The sequence below is a fragment of the Perissodus microlepis genome, chromosome 19 (genome assembly GCF_051167445.1).
Source record: "Perissodus microlepis isolate ML-2025 ecotype Zambia chromosome 19, ASM5116744v1, whole genome shotgun sequence".
Taxonomy (NCBI): Eukaryota; Metazoa; Chordata; class Actinopteri; order Cichliformes; family Cichlidae; genus Perissodus; species Perissodus microlepis.
Genome location: NC_140479.1, coordinates 19,288,572 through 19,302,898, shown reverse-complemented (window position 1 = coordinate 19,302,898; position 14,327 = coordinate 19,288,572). Strand labels below are relative to the sequence as shown.

General features: G+C 40.5%; 2 protein-coding genes across 2 annotated transcripts; both read left to right on the top strand.

Annotated features, from left to right (window-relative positions):
- The first annotated feature begins 226 nt into the window (after positions 1-226).
- On the top strand, positions 227-1,653 carry LOC146365865 (cocaine- and amphetamine-regulated transcript protein-like). The gene is made up of 3 exons (XM_084914851.1): positions 227-645; positions 818-898; positions 1,140-1,653. Exons 1-3 carry the CDS (start codon positions 496-498, stop codon positions 1,245-1,247), a joined length of 339 nt encoding a protein of 112 aa, XP_084770977.1. The 5' UTR covers positions 227-495; the 3' UTR covers positions 1,248-1,653.
- Positions 1,654-1,860: 207 nt separating this feature from the next.
- LOC146365864 (microtubule-associated protein 1S-like) lies at positions 1,861-14,061 on the top strand. Its single transcript, XM_084914850.1, has 10 exons — positions 1,861-2,081; positions 3,340-3,435; positions 4,721-4,803; positions 6,127-6,264; positions 6,995-7,505; positions 7,609-7,695; positions 7,967-10,458; positions 11,013-11,154; positions 11,281-11,498; positions 11,697-14,061. Exons 1-10 carry the CDS (start codon positions 1,919-1,921, stop codon positions 11,850-11,852), a joined length of 4,086 nt encoding a protein of 1,361 aa, XP_084770976.1. The 5' UTR covers positions 1,861-1,918; the 3' UTR covers positions 11,853-14,061.
- The last annotated feature ends 266 nt before the right edge of the window (positions 14,062-14,327 follow it).

Here is a 14,327-nt window from a genome sequence, read left to right as displayed (position 1 = left end):
GCAATCAAAATGCAGATTAGCTGTTTTACTTGATTTCTCACTCTGATTCTGACACATCAATGTGACGCATCAGTGAGTCAGATATGTGATTAACCAAAAAGGCCAAAGAAACAGGTGAAAAAAATGTGATTTGTTGGGAATTCAAGGGGATCAGTCAACTGAAATTGATTGGAAGACTGGAATAAAAAGTTTTAGATAAAGGAGTTTGATTACTCTTTGGTTTCATCATCACTTTCACAAATTTTAATGTCTCACATCGACGTTTGGTTTTCATCTTCTCTTATCGCTTCCTGTTAAAGATGCAAAGGTGCCGAGCAGTGTCATTCATGTCAAAGTTTCCATGAATATTTCAAAGACTGGCTGATGTCAGCAGCACTTGCAAAGAGCCTATAAAGACAGTATCTGTGGACAAAAGACATCCATCCTCCACACTCCAAAGAAGCGTTTGTCTACTGGAAAAGAGCTCCACCCGCTGAAGAGAAGGACTCCTCCTTTATGTGTCTGAACACAATGGTCAGTGCGCGGACTCTCCTCCTCGCGGTCACCTGCTGCTACGCCTACCTGTACCTCGTTCGCGCGGAGGACTCCTCATTGGAGACGCGCTCACTGGATTTCACCCTGAAAACTCAACAAGAGAAAGACTTGGTGAGAGCTTTTGTTGGAGATGTGGGTTAAGTCGATTTAATTTGTATAAAGAAGGATGTGTATTTTTTTTCTGTATTTAGGGTATTTAAATTATTTGAACAACATTTTTTTTAAAAACAAAGTCCATAGTAAACGTTTTTTGATAATATGACTCTTTATCCCCCCTGTGCAGATTGACGCATTGCAAGAAGTTCTGGAGAAGCTGAGGAGCAAAGAGATGCCCTTGGAGAAAAAGCATGGATGGTTACCTTCGGTAAGCAGACAAATGAGAAATAAAACAGCACGAAACCTGTTAGATTTCAGGACAACGAATTAATTCGCAGAAGAGAGTATTTCATTTTCTTATTTAAGATTCTCTGAATTTACAACAGTCAGAAAAAAATGAGGATTTTTAGACGTTTGTTTTTATCTAATCAAGATTTTTAAATTCTATAAATCGCAAAAAAATTACAATGTTTTGTCTTCAGTGTACTAATTTTATGTTACCCTTTCAGTGTGACGCAGGGGAGCCGTGCGCCGTGCGTAAAGGCGCGCGTATTGGCACGCTGTGTAGCTGTCCACGGGGGACTACTTGTAACTTCTATGTTCTGAAATGTTTGTGATGAGGAAAAATAAAGATCACAAAATGCAAGAAATAACGAAAGAGTTCAGGGCTGATAAAAAACATGAATGTGAGAAATGACAGGAAGGTCTGCTTCTACTGTTCAATACATTTGTGATAGAAAATAAAATGCTGTAGAATGTGACTTTTTTTTTGCCTTTATAAACATTGACTGTTATGAATAAGGGTTTTTGTGAGTCTGTCGTTTTAATTTTTATTTCTCTCGTCCGTGTTAATTATTGTGTCACATCATTGTGTTAATCATTGCGGCATCTTGTGGAAGACTTTTTTTGGTCATAATATTTTACTATATTTATTTCTTTTCCCCTGATTGTTGGAAATACCGCACAGTTAGTTTATAAATAGATTTGTAAGATGAAAATACCAATAAATGAACTTGAATTCAAGGGTCTGTAGAGTGTTACTGCTGCACCTTTGCGGTAATAATATCGCATGGGATATTATAAAATATACATGGAAGTAATTTACAATGGGATCGGCGATTAATAAAAATATATATTGATCCCTTTGCCACGTGTGATCAATAATTCAGCCTCTTCCTGCCCATTCACTGATGCGCGGCTGAATTCCAGCACAGCAGCTGTCATCCCTGTAATAAAAGGCGCTGTCAGGCTTTTTCAATGACATCACATAGAAGCGCAATTTTCCAACATGGCGTCCAGCCGGGTGCTGGAGAGGGAGGTCCAGGAGGAGCCGAAGCGCGCTGCTACCGCAAACCTCGACTTTTGCCTCCATAAATACTCCCTGCTCATCATAATCGGACGGACCGCTCGCCTCAGGCAGACGGAACACATCAGCAGGGAGATAGAGCGAGGTAGGTTTATTTCAGCCCGCGTCCCATAGCTGCTGTGTGCCATTTTGCTTTTTCCTATACAATTGTATTACTAAAAAACCCAGCTTCCTGCAAGTTCTTCTTGCCTAAATCATCCCTGGCGGTGATATACTGAGCACACTGCAGTTTTTTTATGCAATTTTTCCCCACCGTACTGACCGAGGATGCGTCATCTGGCGACACTCCACCATCAGCATCACCCCCTCATCCCTCCGGACACATTGTAATTAAAAGCTGTCTGGAGTGGGTGCTTTGCCTTTCGCCTCAGTTTTAGTTTTTAGTTATGTAAGGACAAGCTTTGAGGGAAATGTTGCGCCGGGGATTTTCAGTCCACACACAGCTACTTGTAAGCGATGTCCCATTAACCTTTGTGCATTTATGCACAGCTGTAATTGTGGATGCTGCAGACCAGACAGTGCGTACTCATAACGATCCATTACAGTCTATGTTTTATTGCTTTGCTGTTTTGCAGCTGTAGACATTTTATGGAAGCCAGCATGTGTAGCAGACAGTTCATGTAAAACAGGATAGATAGGGAAATTGAAGAGAAACCACGAGGACAGACACAGATAGAAAAACAGACTCATATTCCTGCACTGTAGCTAACTGGGCCAATTAACATTTCATTACACTCTGGTGAAAGCTATGTACTTCAAAAATGTCATCAACTTTTCATGAACTGAACAAACAGCCCAGTTTTTTGAATGTACATCTGTAGCTAAAGATTATTTCTTCATCGGTTAATCATAAAAAAGAATAATTTAACAACTGTTTGTCCTACAGATTGGGAAAATCATCTGCTATAGTGTCCTCCAGTTTTTCAGTCTTCATCATGTGTCTTTAGCAGTCTAAAAGCCAACCACATTCAGCTTACTGTCACGTGTTTCAAAGAAAAACCTCAAATTCTCCTCACTTGTCAGCTAAAAACAGCAAATACATTTAAATGTACAATATAAGATGGTACATTCTGTTTTTAATGTGTATAATTAGCTGAAAGGAAATGCTACAGACTCTTTATTGTGTTTATATGACAGATTGCAAGATACAATGATACTCGTTGTACTATGTTAAAAAGAGAGAGCAGATTTGGTTGAATGCATTAAATATTGAAATAAAATATACTATGGGATAGCTACGATTATAACAGCCAGTTTTAATATTTTGCGAATACTTGGACATGTGTAGGCTTTTATCACATTGCACCATGTGACAGTATAGCCTCTAACTTTCTTGCTGTCAGGTATTCGATCATGGGATGTGGACTTAAAATCCTGTAACCTGAACCTCTACCTCCAAGAATTCCTCTCCCATCACACGGCATCTTTCAAGGGTGCAGGTAAGATTTAAGTCATCTTTCTTGCCAAACTCTTTGGCCCTACTGGGGAAACTCCCATTGCCATGGCAATATTTCAGCTCAGCCAATCTGGGGTCACTAAGGAAGGAAGGAAGGAAAGTGGACAAGCAGTCAGACAGGGCGATTGTTGAGCATGGGTGGGCCCACGACACAGAAAACAATAGAAACCTGCAGCCAAGTTTTGCCACCTCTCGTTCTCTCTGTATGGTTGGCAATTAAGGACAGCTGAGCACAGGAAAAAAGACAGACAAAAAGAATTAAACAGTTGTGTCACAGCTGATCCGTGTAAAGTGAAGTGATGAAAATGGTCAAGAGCAGACATTTGTCTATCCAGAGAGGTTGCCTGCACTGTAGTATAGCTTCCATAATAAGATCTACTACAGAAATGAATAGTGTGAGGCATGCATTTATTTAATTTCTTGTCCAAAAGTTAGACAACAATCAATAGCACTCACTTGCATTCAGTGTCAAAACTATGTATCTTGCTATAATACTAATAACACTAACAATCCTGCCTCCTGAGCCCTCACATTTACCAGAGTAGTGAATCAGCATGTTGAGGTTTTACATTAACCACCAGTGGAGACTCCAGGAAGTCACTGCTCCCAGCCTTCACATGCTATGGCACATATGTGACGCTATTTTCTAATTTTTACATGTGTTACAGAAATATTAGTCATTTTCCCATTTCCAGTCTTTATGCTAAGCTAAGTTAGCCAGATGGTGTTTGTAGTTTCATTTTTTAGTGTATAGAAACAGAGATATATGTCTAATTATTGTCAAGGAAAGGAAAAGACATATTCTCACAGAATTTTAAATGTTTGGTTGAATTATGCAAAATGTTATATAGGGAAAATAGCCCTTTCTGTTTCCCCTTGTGTAAAAAGACTGAGAAACATTTGTTCATATTTGGGTCATGAAATTCCAGTCGGCTAAGTACGCCTCTGTATTCTTAGCTGTTCACCCAGTCCAGCCTCTCAGACTGGAAGTCCTTCTCAGATTGAGGAAACTTGGCATCTCTTCCTCAGACAATCCTTCTGACTCAGCTGTTCCACTTTTCTTACTTCCTCTTTTTCACCCAGTGAGTCAATCACCCGTCCGATTAGCCCAGTTCACTTTCTCCTCTTTGAGCTCTTCTCCTATTTGCTTCCAATCTGTCACTCAATGCTCGGACCTGTCGGCTTATCTCCCTCTTGTTTGCATCCCTGTGGCTGTCTGTTTGTCCTTCTCTTTATATCTCTTCTTATTTTTCTCTCTGCCTCTTCAGGGTATAAGTGTCTACGTCACTGTACCAGAGTGTTGGACACTCAGGTGGTGATTAGTCCATCTCAGGAACAGGTTCATTCAGAGGTGAGGGGATAAATCCTCGGGTGGCAGCTGACAAAATGATGCTGTGTTAAAATGATTCAGTTATTCAGAAATAAGTTGAATATAATAATTTCCCAAATGTATGAATTGTTGTTTTATTGCCATCACTATGTTAAAGCAGGTGCAACAGGAGTTTATACATGTACATTATTTTCATTAGGCTGTAGATGGCTTGAATAACTATGCAAAATTACAACATTATTATCTCAAATACTTCCACACTATAACTGGGCTACTCAAAACACGCACCCTCTTCCCCCAAACTATAAACACTATTCCCCTGTTTTCACGTGGGATCCAGATTTGTTGAGCTTTCTGTGAAAAACTCTAACCTCGTATGTAACCTCGTGTTCATATCAAAAGCACCGGCAAGACTCCAAAAATAAAAATAACCATGTAGTAGATTGTGCATAAAGTTAAAAAAGTACAAAGAATTCACAGTGGCAACAAATTCAAATCCAAGATTTCAATTCACAACATTGCGCTGCAATTAGATGATCAGTGATAAACACTATCAGCGTTTTAAATGTGGTGGCTGATTGGTCTATACTCAATATACACATTTTTTTGCATGGTAAAAATGAGGCCTGTAGCTTCTCATTTACTTTGTTATGGAGTAATCCTGAAATGTAATCACAAAACAGCTAAACAAGGGTTTGACATCTGTGACATTTGTGACATGTGTGACATTTGATGTACAGAGCTGTGCAAATGTCTTGAGAGACCCTTCATTTCTTTATAATTTGCTTCCTAGAAACCAAACTGTCTTATAGTTTAAAAAAAGTGGTCTTGAGCAATAGTTCTCCAGGATTCCTGAAGCTTTTATAAAGTTTGTCTTTTTGACATTGACATTGCCTTTTCACTCATTTTCGGTCCAGTCCTTGTACCTGAGCATTTCAGAAGATCTTTTTAAGCTATATAATGCTGATTTATGAATCATTCAAGCATAAAACAACACCTAATTCAATTGGTGTAAATACATAACAGACAACATAGAAAAGAGCCAATTTTAAATTGTATCTTCAGGCACTTCATTACTAGCAGTCTGTTATAAAACACAACATTTGTTCCAATTTCTTTAGTCAAACCTACAAATAATGCCAAAGTTAAGACAATTTGATATTCATAAAATACTGTTTTTTTTCACTAACCAGGTGATTTGAATTTCTTTCAAGATGCTTGCAGAACATTTCTTAAAGAAATTACAAGAAAGCCTGCCTAAGAGTATTTCATGCATTTTCACAGTACTGTTTACTATTCTTCTTCAATTAGGCCTGATTTTTTGCATCTCTGTTCCCTGGTCAGGTGTTTGCGTTCCTGTCCAGAGAATCGGCTCATAAGCTGCTGATCTTGGCTGGCCTGAGTGAGGAGGAAAGCGGAGACGTGCTTTTTAACAGAGGACTGTTTTCACCATACCAACTGAAACAAATCTTAACAGAACAGGTAAACACCTAACCACAAAATTGCAATTATAATTCTGAATGCACAAACTTGCCACACCTTGAAGCCCAAATGACCGTAACACTGCATATAGACAATATTAGAATATGTTGAGGGTACATGCTTAAAAACAAGCATCATGTTTTCAAGCACACTCTTTGAAATTACAACAGAGGTTTTAAAATTATACATGTAACAATAGTACAGTTTTAAAGTAAACCTTTATTACCACCTACAAATCCAGGCTTAATTCAGAGCAGTGACTAATGATTATCTTCTCGTATTGCTGATCATTCTTTCAGTTTCAGGGTCAGAAAATTGTTAAGAGTTCCTGGACTGTGGTCTTGAAAAATGATCTTTTAATAAATAGTGCAAAACTCTTAACATTTGCAGTGAAGGGTAAACATCAAGTTTTCACAACAGTGAGGTTTGACCTAACATCCAAATGATGCTTTAAAAACGGGGCTGTAATGTATTATTGAGGATGATCCTGATATTGAGAGTTTATAAAGATCCCAAACAATATTTAGTATCCTCTCATTTTTTATAAAAATCATAATCACATTATATGATCAGCATTTAAAATGACCATCCCATAAATTTGCCTGTTTAATAAATGTGAGGAGCTATCCACTGACATGACTAAGATATAGCTTTGAGTGACTTTACTGTAAATTGTGAAGGATAAAATTAAAAATTGTATATATAATGCTGGGAACTTGTCTCTCTTCAGTTTTTTGACCAGGAGAGCTCTGCCTCCTCACTTCCACCCAGCAGGATCCATCTGACCCTCAGCTGTCCCAACATTGGCCAGTGGAGAAAGACTCTTGTGGAAAACCAGCCCCTGCAAGGTCCTTTCACTCTCTGCATCAATCCCCCAGAGGTGCTGCCTGCGATGGAGGCTCTGGGGAAATTCACGTCACTCATCTCTTGCACCATTTGTCCTTCTTCCCCCTTTGACCTGCTGCCGCCTCCTACCACTGTGGGTTTCCTCAAGCTGTCCCGCCCCTGCTGTTACGTATTCCCTGCTGGCCGTGGTGATTGTGCCTTCTTTGCCGTTAACGGGTTTACGGTGCTGGTGGACGGAGGCTCGGACTCTCAGGCCTGCTTCTGGAAGCTGGTCCGCCACCTCGACAGAGTTGATGCTGTTTTGTTGACGCATGTCGGGACAGAGAACCTCTCTGGTGTCGTCTCCTTCCTGGAGAGGAAGGTGGCTGAGCAGGAGCTGAGAACTGACGTCATAGGTAGCATAACAGGGGATAATGAGAAAATTATGCTCTCTTTATTTGTTTCATTTTCTGAAATAACACATTGTGTCTCTCTTTCTTTCTTTATACTGCTCCACAGAGGACTCGTGTAAGAGGCTCATCTCTCCAGAGCTTGGGGTTGTGTTCTTTAATGCCCCCAGCAGGTTGCAGGTGGAACAACAGCCCTGTGAGTGCTGCAATAAAACAACAATAGAGTAAAAAGTGAAAAAATAACCAAACTGTTAATATCAGCTATCAATCATTTTTCTGATAAATTCATTTATATTAATATCATTTGTTCATTTATTTACTTTCTGTTTTGTTTTGCACTAAGCAATCAGTGTAATGTTCAAGCACCAACAACATCTACTTGTGCATGTTATCTCATGACATTTTTAACTGCTAAAAACAATGATATGACTGATTGGTTATATAAGTTATCATTATTCTCCTGTCAGGTGTGGACAATGTACTGAAGAGCACCCAGCAGGCTGCTCTAACCCTACAGCTGTTAAAGAAGTTAGACATCAGACCGCAACCAATGTTTCGACCGCAAGGAGTCCCCTTTGAGCCCTTAACCCTTTTCCAAAAGATGGGAGTGGGACAGCTGGATTTATACATACTAAACCCAGGCAAAAACAACCAGGAATACCAGACATTCATGCAAAATTGGCCTGATGGAGTATCATCAGCATCTAAATCCCAAACTCTCCCTCTCACCGCCCTCACCTCTGTGTGTGCTCTGCTTGTGTGGCATCCAGCGTGTCCTCAAGAGAAGGTGGTCAGGGTGCTTTTCCCTGGCATTACCCCACAGGCAAAGCTGCTGCAGGGGCTGGAAAAGCTAAAGGGGCTGGCCTTTCTCCAGAAACCCACAGTGACAATGGGAGACTTAGAGAAACTAGGAGAAGAGAAAAAGACCAAGAGGACAGAGAGCCAGGACAGTGTCAAGTCACAAGGAAAGGAGGGAACACACAAACAAAGGAAAGAGCGTGGAGATGGTAAAGATGTGTCTTTAAAGGAAAAAGGAAAAGCATTAAATGGAACTGGCATGATGGATACTGATAAAACCAAAATAAAAGAGACAGGCATAAAGGATAAAGCAGCAGAGAAGAATACTTCCAAAAAAGGAGGAGGAAAGGATGGGAAAAAAGAGGAGAAGGCTGACAACAAAGAAGGGAGCATAGCTAGAAAGAACAGTCAGAGCAAGAAGGATGGTGTTCCCTCCAAATTAAAGAACGAAAATAAAATGAAGCTCAAAAAAGAAGCAAAGAATGACTCTAAAATAGGAGAGAAGAAAGCAAAAAAGCTACCAGGAAAGGAAGCAAATGATAGCAAGAAGCTGCATGTCAACAGTGCACTGCCAAATAATGACTCAGCCAAATCTGACACTGGAGCTGTGCCAGAAATCCTTGATCCAGAGTGCACTGTTACTGAGCAGGAAAATAAAAAAATGGACCCCGAGGAAAATCCCTGTGGCTCCAAAATGTCTACCCCTGAAGATATGACAGCTGATTTTCTTAAGCTGAGGGAGGAAATTGAACGAGAAGAGGCACCGGTGGAAACGGTAGATAAGCAGAAAAGCAGTGATCCAGAAAATGAAAAGAGCCTAGGAGGCCTGAGCCAAGAAGACACTTGTAATGAAACAGCTGACAGATCAGTAGAAGAAGCAGCAGGCAGCGGAGGGAGTGGTGATAATGGAGTGCAACATATGCCTGGAACTGGTGAGAGAGCTGATACAGACTTGCAGAAAAGCCTTGTAGACCAGCCTGGAAATGCTACAAAACCTGAAAAGGTTGTAGGATTTCCATCTCCTTTGAACAAGGCACCAAAGAATGAGCGCACAGTCCAGTTAGACTTAACTCCAACTGAGTACACGCTTCTTGATGGGGCTTTGAAATATAGTCCACCCTCGCGATCCTCTCCAGAGAACCAGGCTCCTGTCAGCCCCGACGAGGAGACCGTAGAACCAGCTTCCCCCCACTCACGGCCCAACAGCGCAGGCCACACTCCTTACTGTTTGTCCCCAGACGATGTTTGGTGCAACAGGTCTGCTCTTAGCCGGCTACAAGCCCAGGGTACCCTAGATTCTGCTGATGTTAACCAGCCAAATGGGTCATCCAGGCAAAGTGAGGGGCAGCTATGCCATCCTAAAAGCACTCCAGAGAACCCCACACATCCCAGAGAGAAGCATTTAAGTTTTCTTCCTTTGGGGACACTTAAGGAAGTTTCTTCAGACCCGTCTCCCTCTGTTGCCACCACCACTACACACTCCATGCCAGCAGAGGTGAGCTCACCTCAGTCCACAGAGGTAGATGAATCATTGTCCATGTCCTTTGAGCAGGGACCAACCACTGGGAGCCAGAGAGAGGGCGATGACAGCGTTTATCACTCTCACTCCAATGGCAGCCACTATGCAGGAATGTCTTTACAAATGAAGAAGCCTCTCAAATCTTTAGGTCAGAGTTCAGAGGCAGCACGACCTTTGGCTCCCAGCACACTTCATTTCGAGGCTTCAGGTCATGATGTAGACCTGTGTTTGGTTTCTCCCTGTGAGTTTAAACATTTTAAACAGCCCGACTCCGACTCAGGCACCAGCGAGGCCTCCAGAGGAGCCTTTACTCCGCATCATCACGGCAACAACAATAACAACACCAAGGACACGTCACCCAGTGACTCAAACGCCCCTGTCTGCACTGAGGACTGCCCGTCCACCACTGCTGATGGAGCTCTGGACTCAGATGAGGATGAGTCATGTAGCGAGCCTTCTAATTCTCCACAAAACATCCTAACACATCAGGCTCTGCCGCCAGACCCTCTTCCAGCACCTCTCAGGGACAGTCCACCTCTGCCTCCACATCCTGACGCCTCCATGCCAGTTCCCCAGTTTGACTCAGATGTTCATGGCAAGAGAGCAAAAGCCACGGGCATGCGAGGAAAAAAAATTGCGGGGGTGAGTTTGTCTCGTGAGCAGAAACACATGCCTGTGTTAAGACCACGTATGAGTTTTATTGTGGCTTCAGGTAGATTGTGGTATTTCTAAGCTGAAGACAGGTTGAACTTTTTTGTTGTGCTGTCACACACTTAATGAAAGAGGTCCAAGCAATTACTGAATTTGTCTCGTCTGCTAGATTGAAGGCAAAATATGTGATTTATGAAAATATATGAAAGATTAATTATACTATCAGCGTAACTCATTGGTGTTGGCCACAGGTTAAAGCCTGTGTCTTTATTTTAGAAGAGTAAAAATGATCATTATATGAATGGCTGCTTCAACATATCTGACATTTTGATATGATACAAGGAGAGTTTTCTGTTACTTCATAAAACCCATCAAAATACTCAAAGTGGACCTTTTGACTCATGTTATTTTTATTTGTAAAGTGTAACCTAAAAAACCTAATTATTACTTTAAAATTGTGGGCCATAAAATTGTCTAAATCATAATCTATTTAAACAAAATCTACCACTGAACTTTGTATTACATTTGATCTTTTTTGTGATCAGGTCATTGAGGCCTCCCAAAAATCAGGCTCAGGGAAAAGCAGGACAGGGAGCCAAAGTGGAGTCACAAAAGGAAGCATCTCTTTAGCTCGTACCCCCTCCACCAGCACTCGATCAGCACCAGCAAAATCCTCGTCCAGTCCAGGTATGAGCTGTGAAGTGGGATTTTTTCTCTTACCCTGTGTAATTTAAGGGCAACTTCAACATTTAAGTGTTGTGTCTCGGTATGAGCGCTATTAGGCTGTAATTTCTCCTCTCCTTTCGGCCACAGGCTCTAAGGCTACCTCTGCTGGGGAAGTCAGTGTGTATGTGGACCTGGCTTATACCCCCTCTGGAGCCTCCTCTCCCACAGTGAGTGTGGACTTCTTCAAGTGTGTTCGCTCTTCTTGCTACATCATCAGCGGTGACAGCCCGGAGCGGGAGGAACTAATGAGGCAAACCCTGGATGCTCTGCTGGATGGAAAGATATCATGGCCAGACTCTATGCAGGTAGAAACATTATACAGTAGATTATTATGTAAGTGTTTTTTCCCCCAAAATGAGAAAATGTAAAATGCAATCACAGAGATCATTTCCATGAAAATTGGGCTGTTACTGAATCCCAAACCACACTCTGTAGATCCCTCCAAATGCTAAAATCATCAGCTATTACTGAATGGCTAAAGGCAGCCTTTTGTATTTCTCCAGGTAACAGTGATCCCTACCTTCGAATCAGTGTCGATGCAGGAGTGGTACCAGCAGACCTTGGACAAACAGCGTGAACTAGGAATCACCGTCCTGGGATCTAACAGCACCGTTGCCATGCAGGATGAAACTTTCCCCGCCTGCAAAATAGAGTTCTGAGACAAACTAGGATCTGCAGCCTGGAGGATGGAAGGTGGATCTGGGCTAAATTAAACTGTGACATTAAGGTAGAGAGCTTGAGGACTGATGGAGTGACAGAATAGGAAGTTAGAAACAAATATTACGGAAAAAAGTGCAACTCTTTCTGCACGTTCACGACTGAGTAGATAACGATATGAGGTTTTTGCCTCACTCCTCTTGGTATAACACTTCCTTTAGGATGTTGTTGCACCGAGGGGCCCTTAGATCTCTTCCCTCCGGGGGTAATGCATGACTTCACTGACCCATGACCCTATGCAAAACAGGAGAGGAGGTCATACTGGCTGCAAGAGAAGCATGTCAGCCTGCATAAACGTAGATTTACATGAAAGCTGATGCTATAGATTGCTGAAAATAATGTACACGGGGTTAATGGCACTTTGTGTAGGCTTGCACTGAAACGTGATCGTAGTTTGTGCTGTGTACCTGGGCCCGTTTTGCTGCTTTTAGCATTAACAGCTTTCTAACAACATTTATCCATATTACATGCAACTGGTGAAAGTGTGCAAACTATTAATTATGAAAGCCGTGCATTTGTTTATTTTTCTTTTAATTAGACTTATTTGATCATTTATTTCTTAATGAGAGTCCAACAACAAATATTCATATTGAGTGGTAAAGCATTTTTTTTCTGAGCACTGTAAGTACATGTGATGTTTCCTGCGCTTGTGTTTTAACTGCTTTAAAAAAGTATTACGCCACATTGGTGGCAGTGTCAACTGTGCTGAGCAAACAGACTCTCAGAAATACTGAAAATGACAATTACTGAAAATGAGTGTGCAAATCTGCCAGAAGGGATTAGAGTACCAGATTAAATTTAACAGCATTACAGCAATCGTGATATTAATATTAGTCCTGCAATTGTAATCAGTTAAAAATGCTTATGATCATAAGCGTGTGAGGCTCAGACTTGTTAATATGTATTTGGATTGTGGATATGATCACACGGTCTGTTGTAGAGAGGCTTGCCAGAGTGTAAATAAGAATTACTTAACAATCAGATTGTATTTAAACAGTGAAGACATCCCAAAGGTGGAAAGCACCCACCCCCCCACTCCACCCTAATACTGAACAGTTTTAATAAAGTAGACTACAGTACACAGGGCACTTTGTTTAATATAGTGACATAATTTTTTTCATTTAAATGTTTTTATTTCTTGTTCATTTTGAAAATAGTTATAAAAAAAGCCAAAACAAAACAAAGGGAAAATAAAGAACATATTCAATGCATATCTAGATTATAATTATTATAACTGAGACATTAAATCCAATCTGGCTACACATAAATGCGCAATTTATCACTTTTGAAGTTAAATATTTAAATGCAGCTCTACCCTCAAGGAAATTGTTCTTGAAAAAAAAAGATTCTAAACTAATTAAATCAATTGCACAGACGTTACAAAAGGCCAAAGAAATTGCAAGGGAAGTGCAAAGTACAAGGAAATGTGTCCAAAGTACCGTCAGTGCAGTCTCTCAGTAGTAAGTGTTGATTTTTTATTGCGTCTGCACATCATAAAAACTGGTGTAGTCACAGTGACAGGTCCTTCTTTTACTTGAGCCCAGACTAGATATCCACGAATCCATGGAGGGATGTGTAAGAAATCATCAGTGCTCTCTGTTCCTGTTACATGAATGTGCATGTGGAATGCAGAGTTTGATTAATACCAAAGCAAATGATCACAAAGACACAACGACCCATTTTGCTTTTTAAATCCAAGTTTTTTTTTTCAATTGTTTAAAGACGCTATAAAAATTAGTCATAAGTTCTTATTATACTTGAGAAAAAAATGATTTATTTCTCATCACTCATCCCAATAATGTTACAATGATGTCCAGTGCTAATTTATAACAACTCATGACTGCCTTTTTTCTGTAAAATGGCGCCAGTTTGAGGTTTTAAACGATTGACTACTTGAACCTCCAAGTGAATTGTAACTATGTGTATGTGTCCTGCATGTATAAAATATGTACTGTATGTTGTTGTTCATTCATGATATTCATGAAGAAAGAGAGCAAAGCACTGTGGGAGACTGGGCAGAGCAAGGTGTTGTGAGCAATGGGAAAGTGTCACTTTGTAATTGTCTGTAAGAACATACAATAACAATGTCAAATGTGTGGGTTGCAGGGCAGTGAGCAATGTATGAATAAAGAATGTGCATCACCATTCAAAGGTCTGCTGAGAGTTGCCCTGTGGATGTTGAATCAAATTATCATAATCTTACAACACAATAGAACAAATTACCCACTTTTACTTATTGTAGCTACATTTTAATTAATTTTATATTTCTGGAAATGCTTTGGATGGCGTTACATACTTAGGATTATAAAATTTTGATTAAAAGAGACAAAGAACTGTAATTTAGGATACTACATAACACAAGATCAACCAAAGCATCTTATTACATAGTAACAACCCCTGGATTAAGTCAGTAAATG

Coding starts and splice junctions, on each gene's coding strand:
- LOC146365865 (XM_084914851.1), top strand. CDS start 496: ATGTGTCTGAACACAATGGTCAGTGCGCGGACTCTCCTCCTCGCGGTC. Junction 646..817: donor CTCAACAAGAGAAAGACTTG/GTGAGAGCTTTT, acceptor CCCCCTGTGCAG/ATTGACGCATTGCAAGAAGT. Junction 899..1,139: donor AGCATGGATGGTTACCTTCG/GTAAGCAGACAA, acceptor TTACCCTTTCAG/TGTGACGCAGGGGAGCCGTG.
- LOC146365864 (XM_084914850.1), top strand. CDS start 1,919: ATGGCGTCCAGCCGGGTGCTGGAGAGGGAGGTCCAGGAGGAGCCGAAG. Junction 2,082..3,339: donor CAGCAGGGAGATAGAGCGAG/GTAGGTTTATTT, acceptor TCTTGCTGTCAG/GTATTCGATCATGGGATGTG. Junction 7,696..7,966: donor GCAGGTGGAACAACAGCCCT/GTGAGTGCTGCA, acceptor TTCTCCTGTCAG/GTGTGGACAATGTACTGAAG.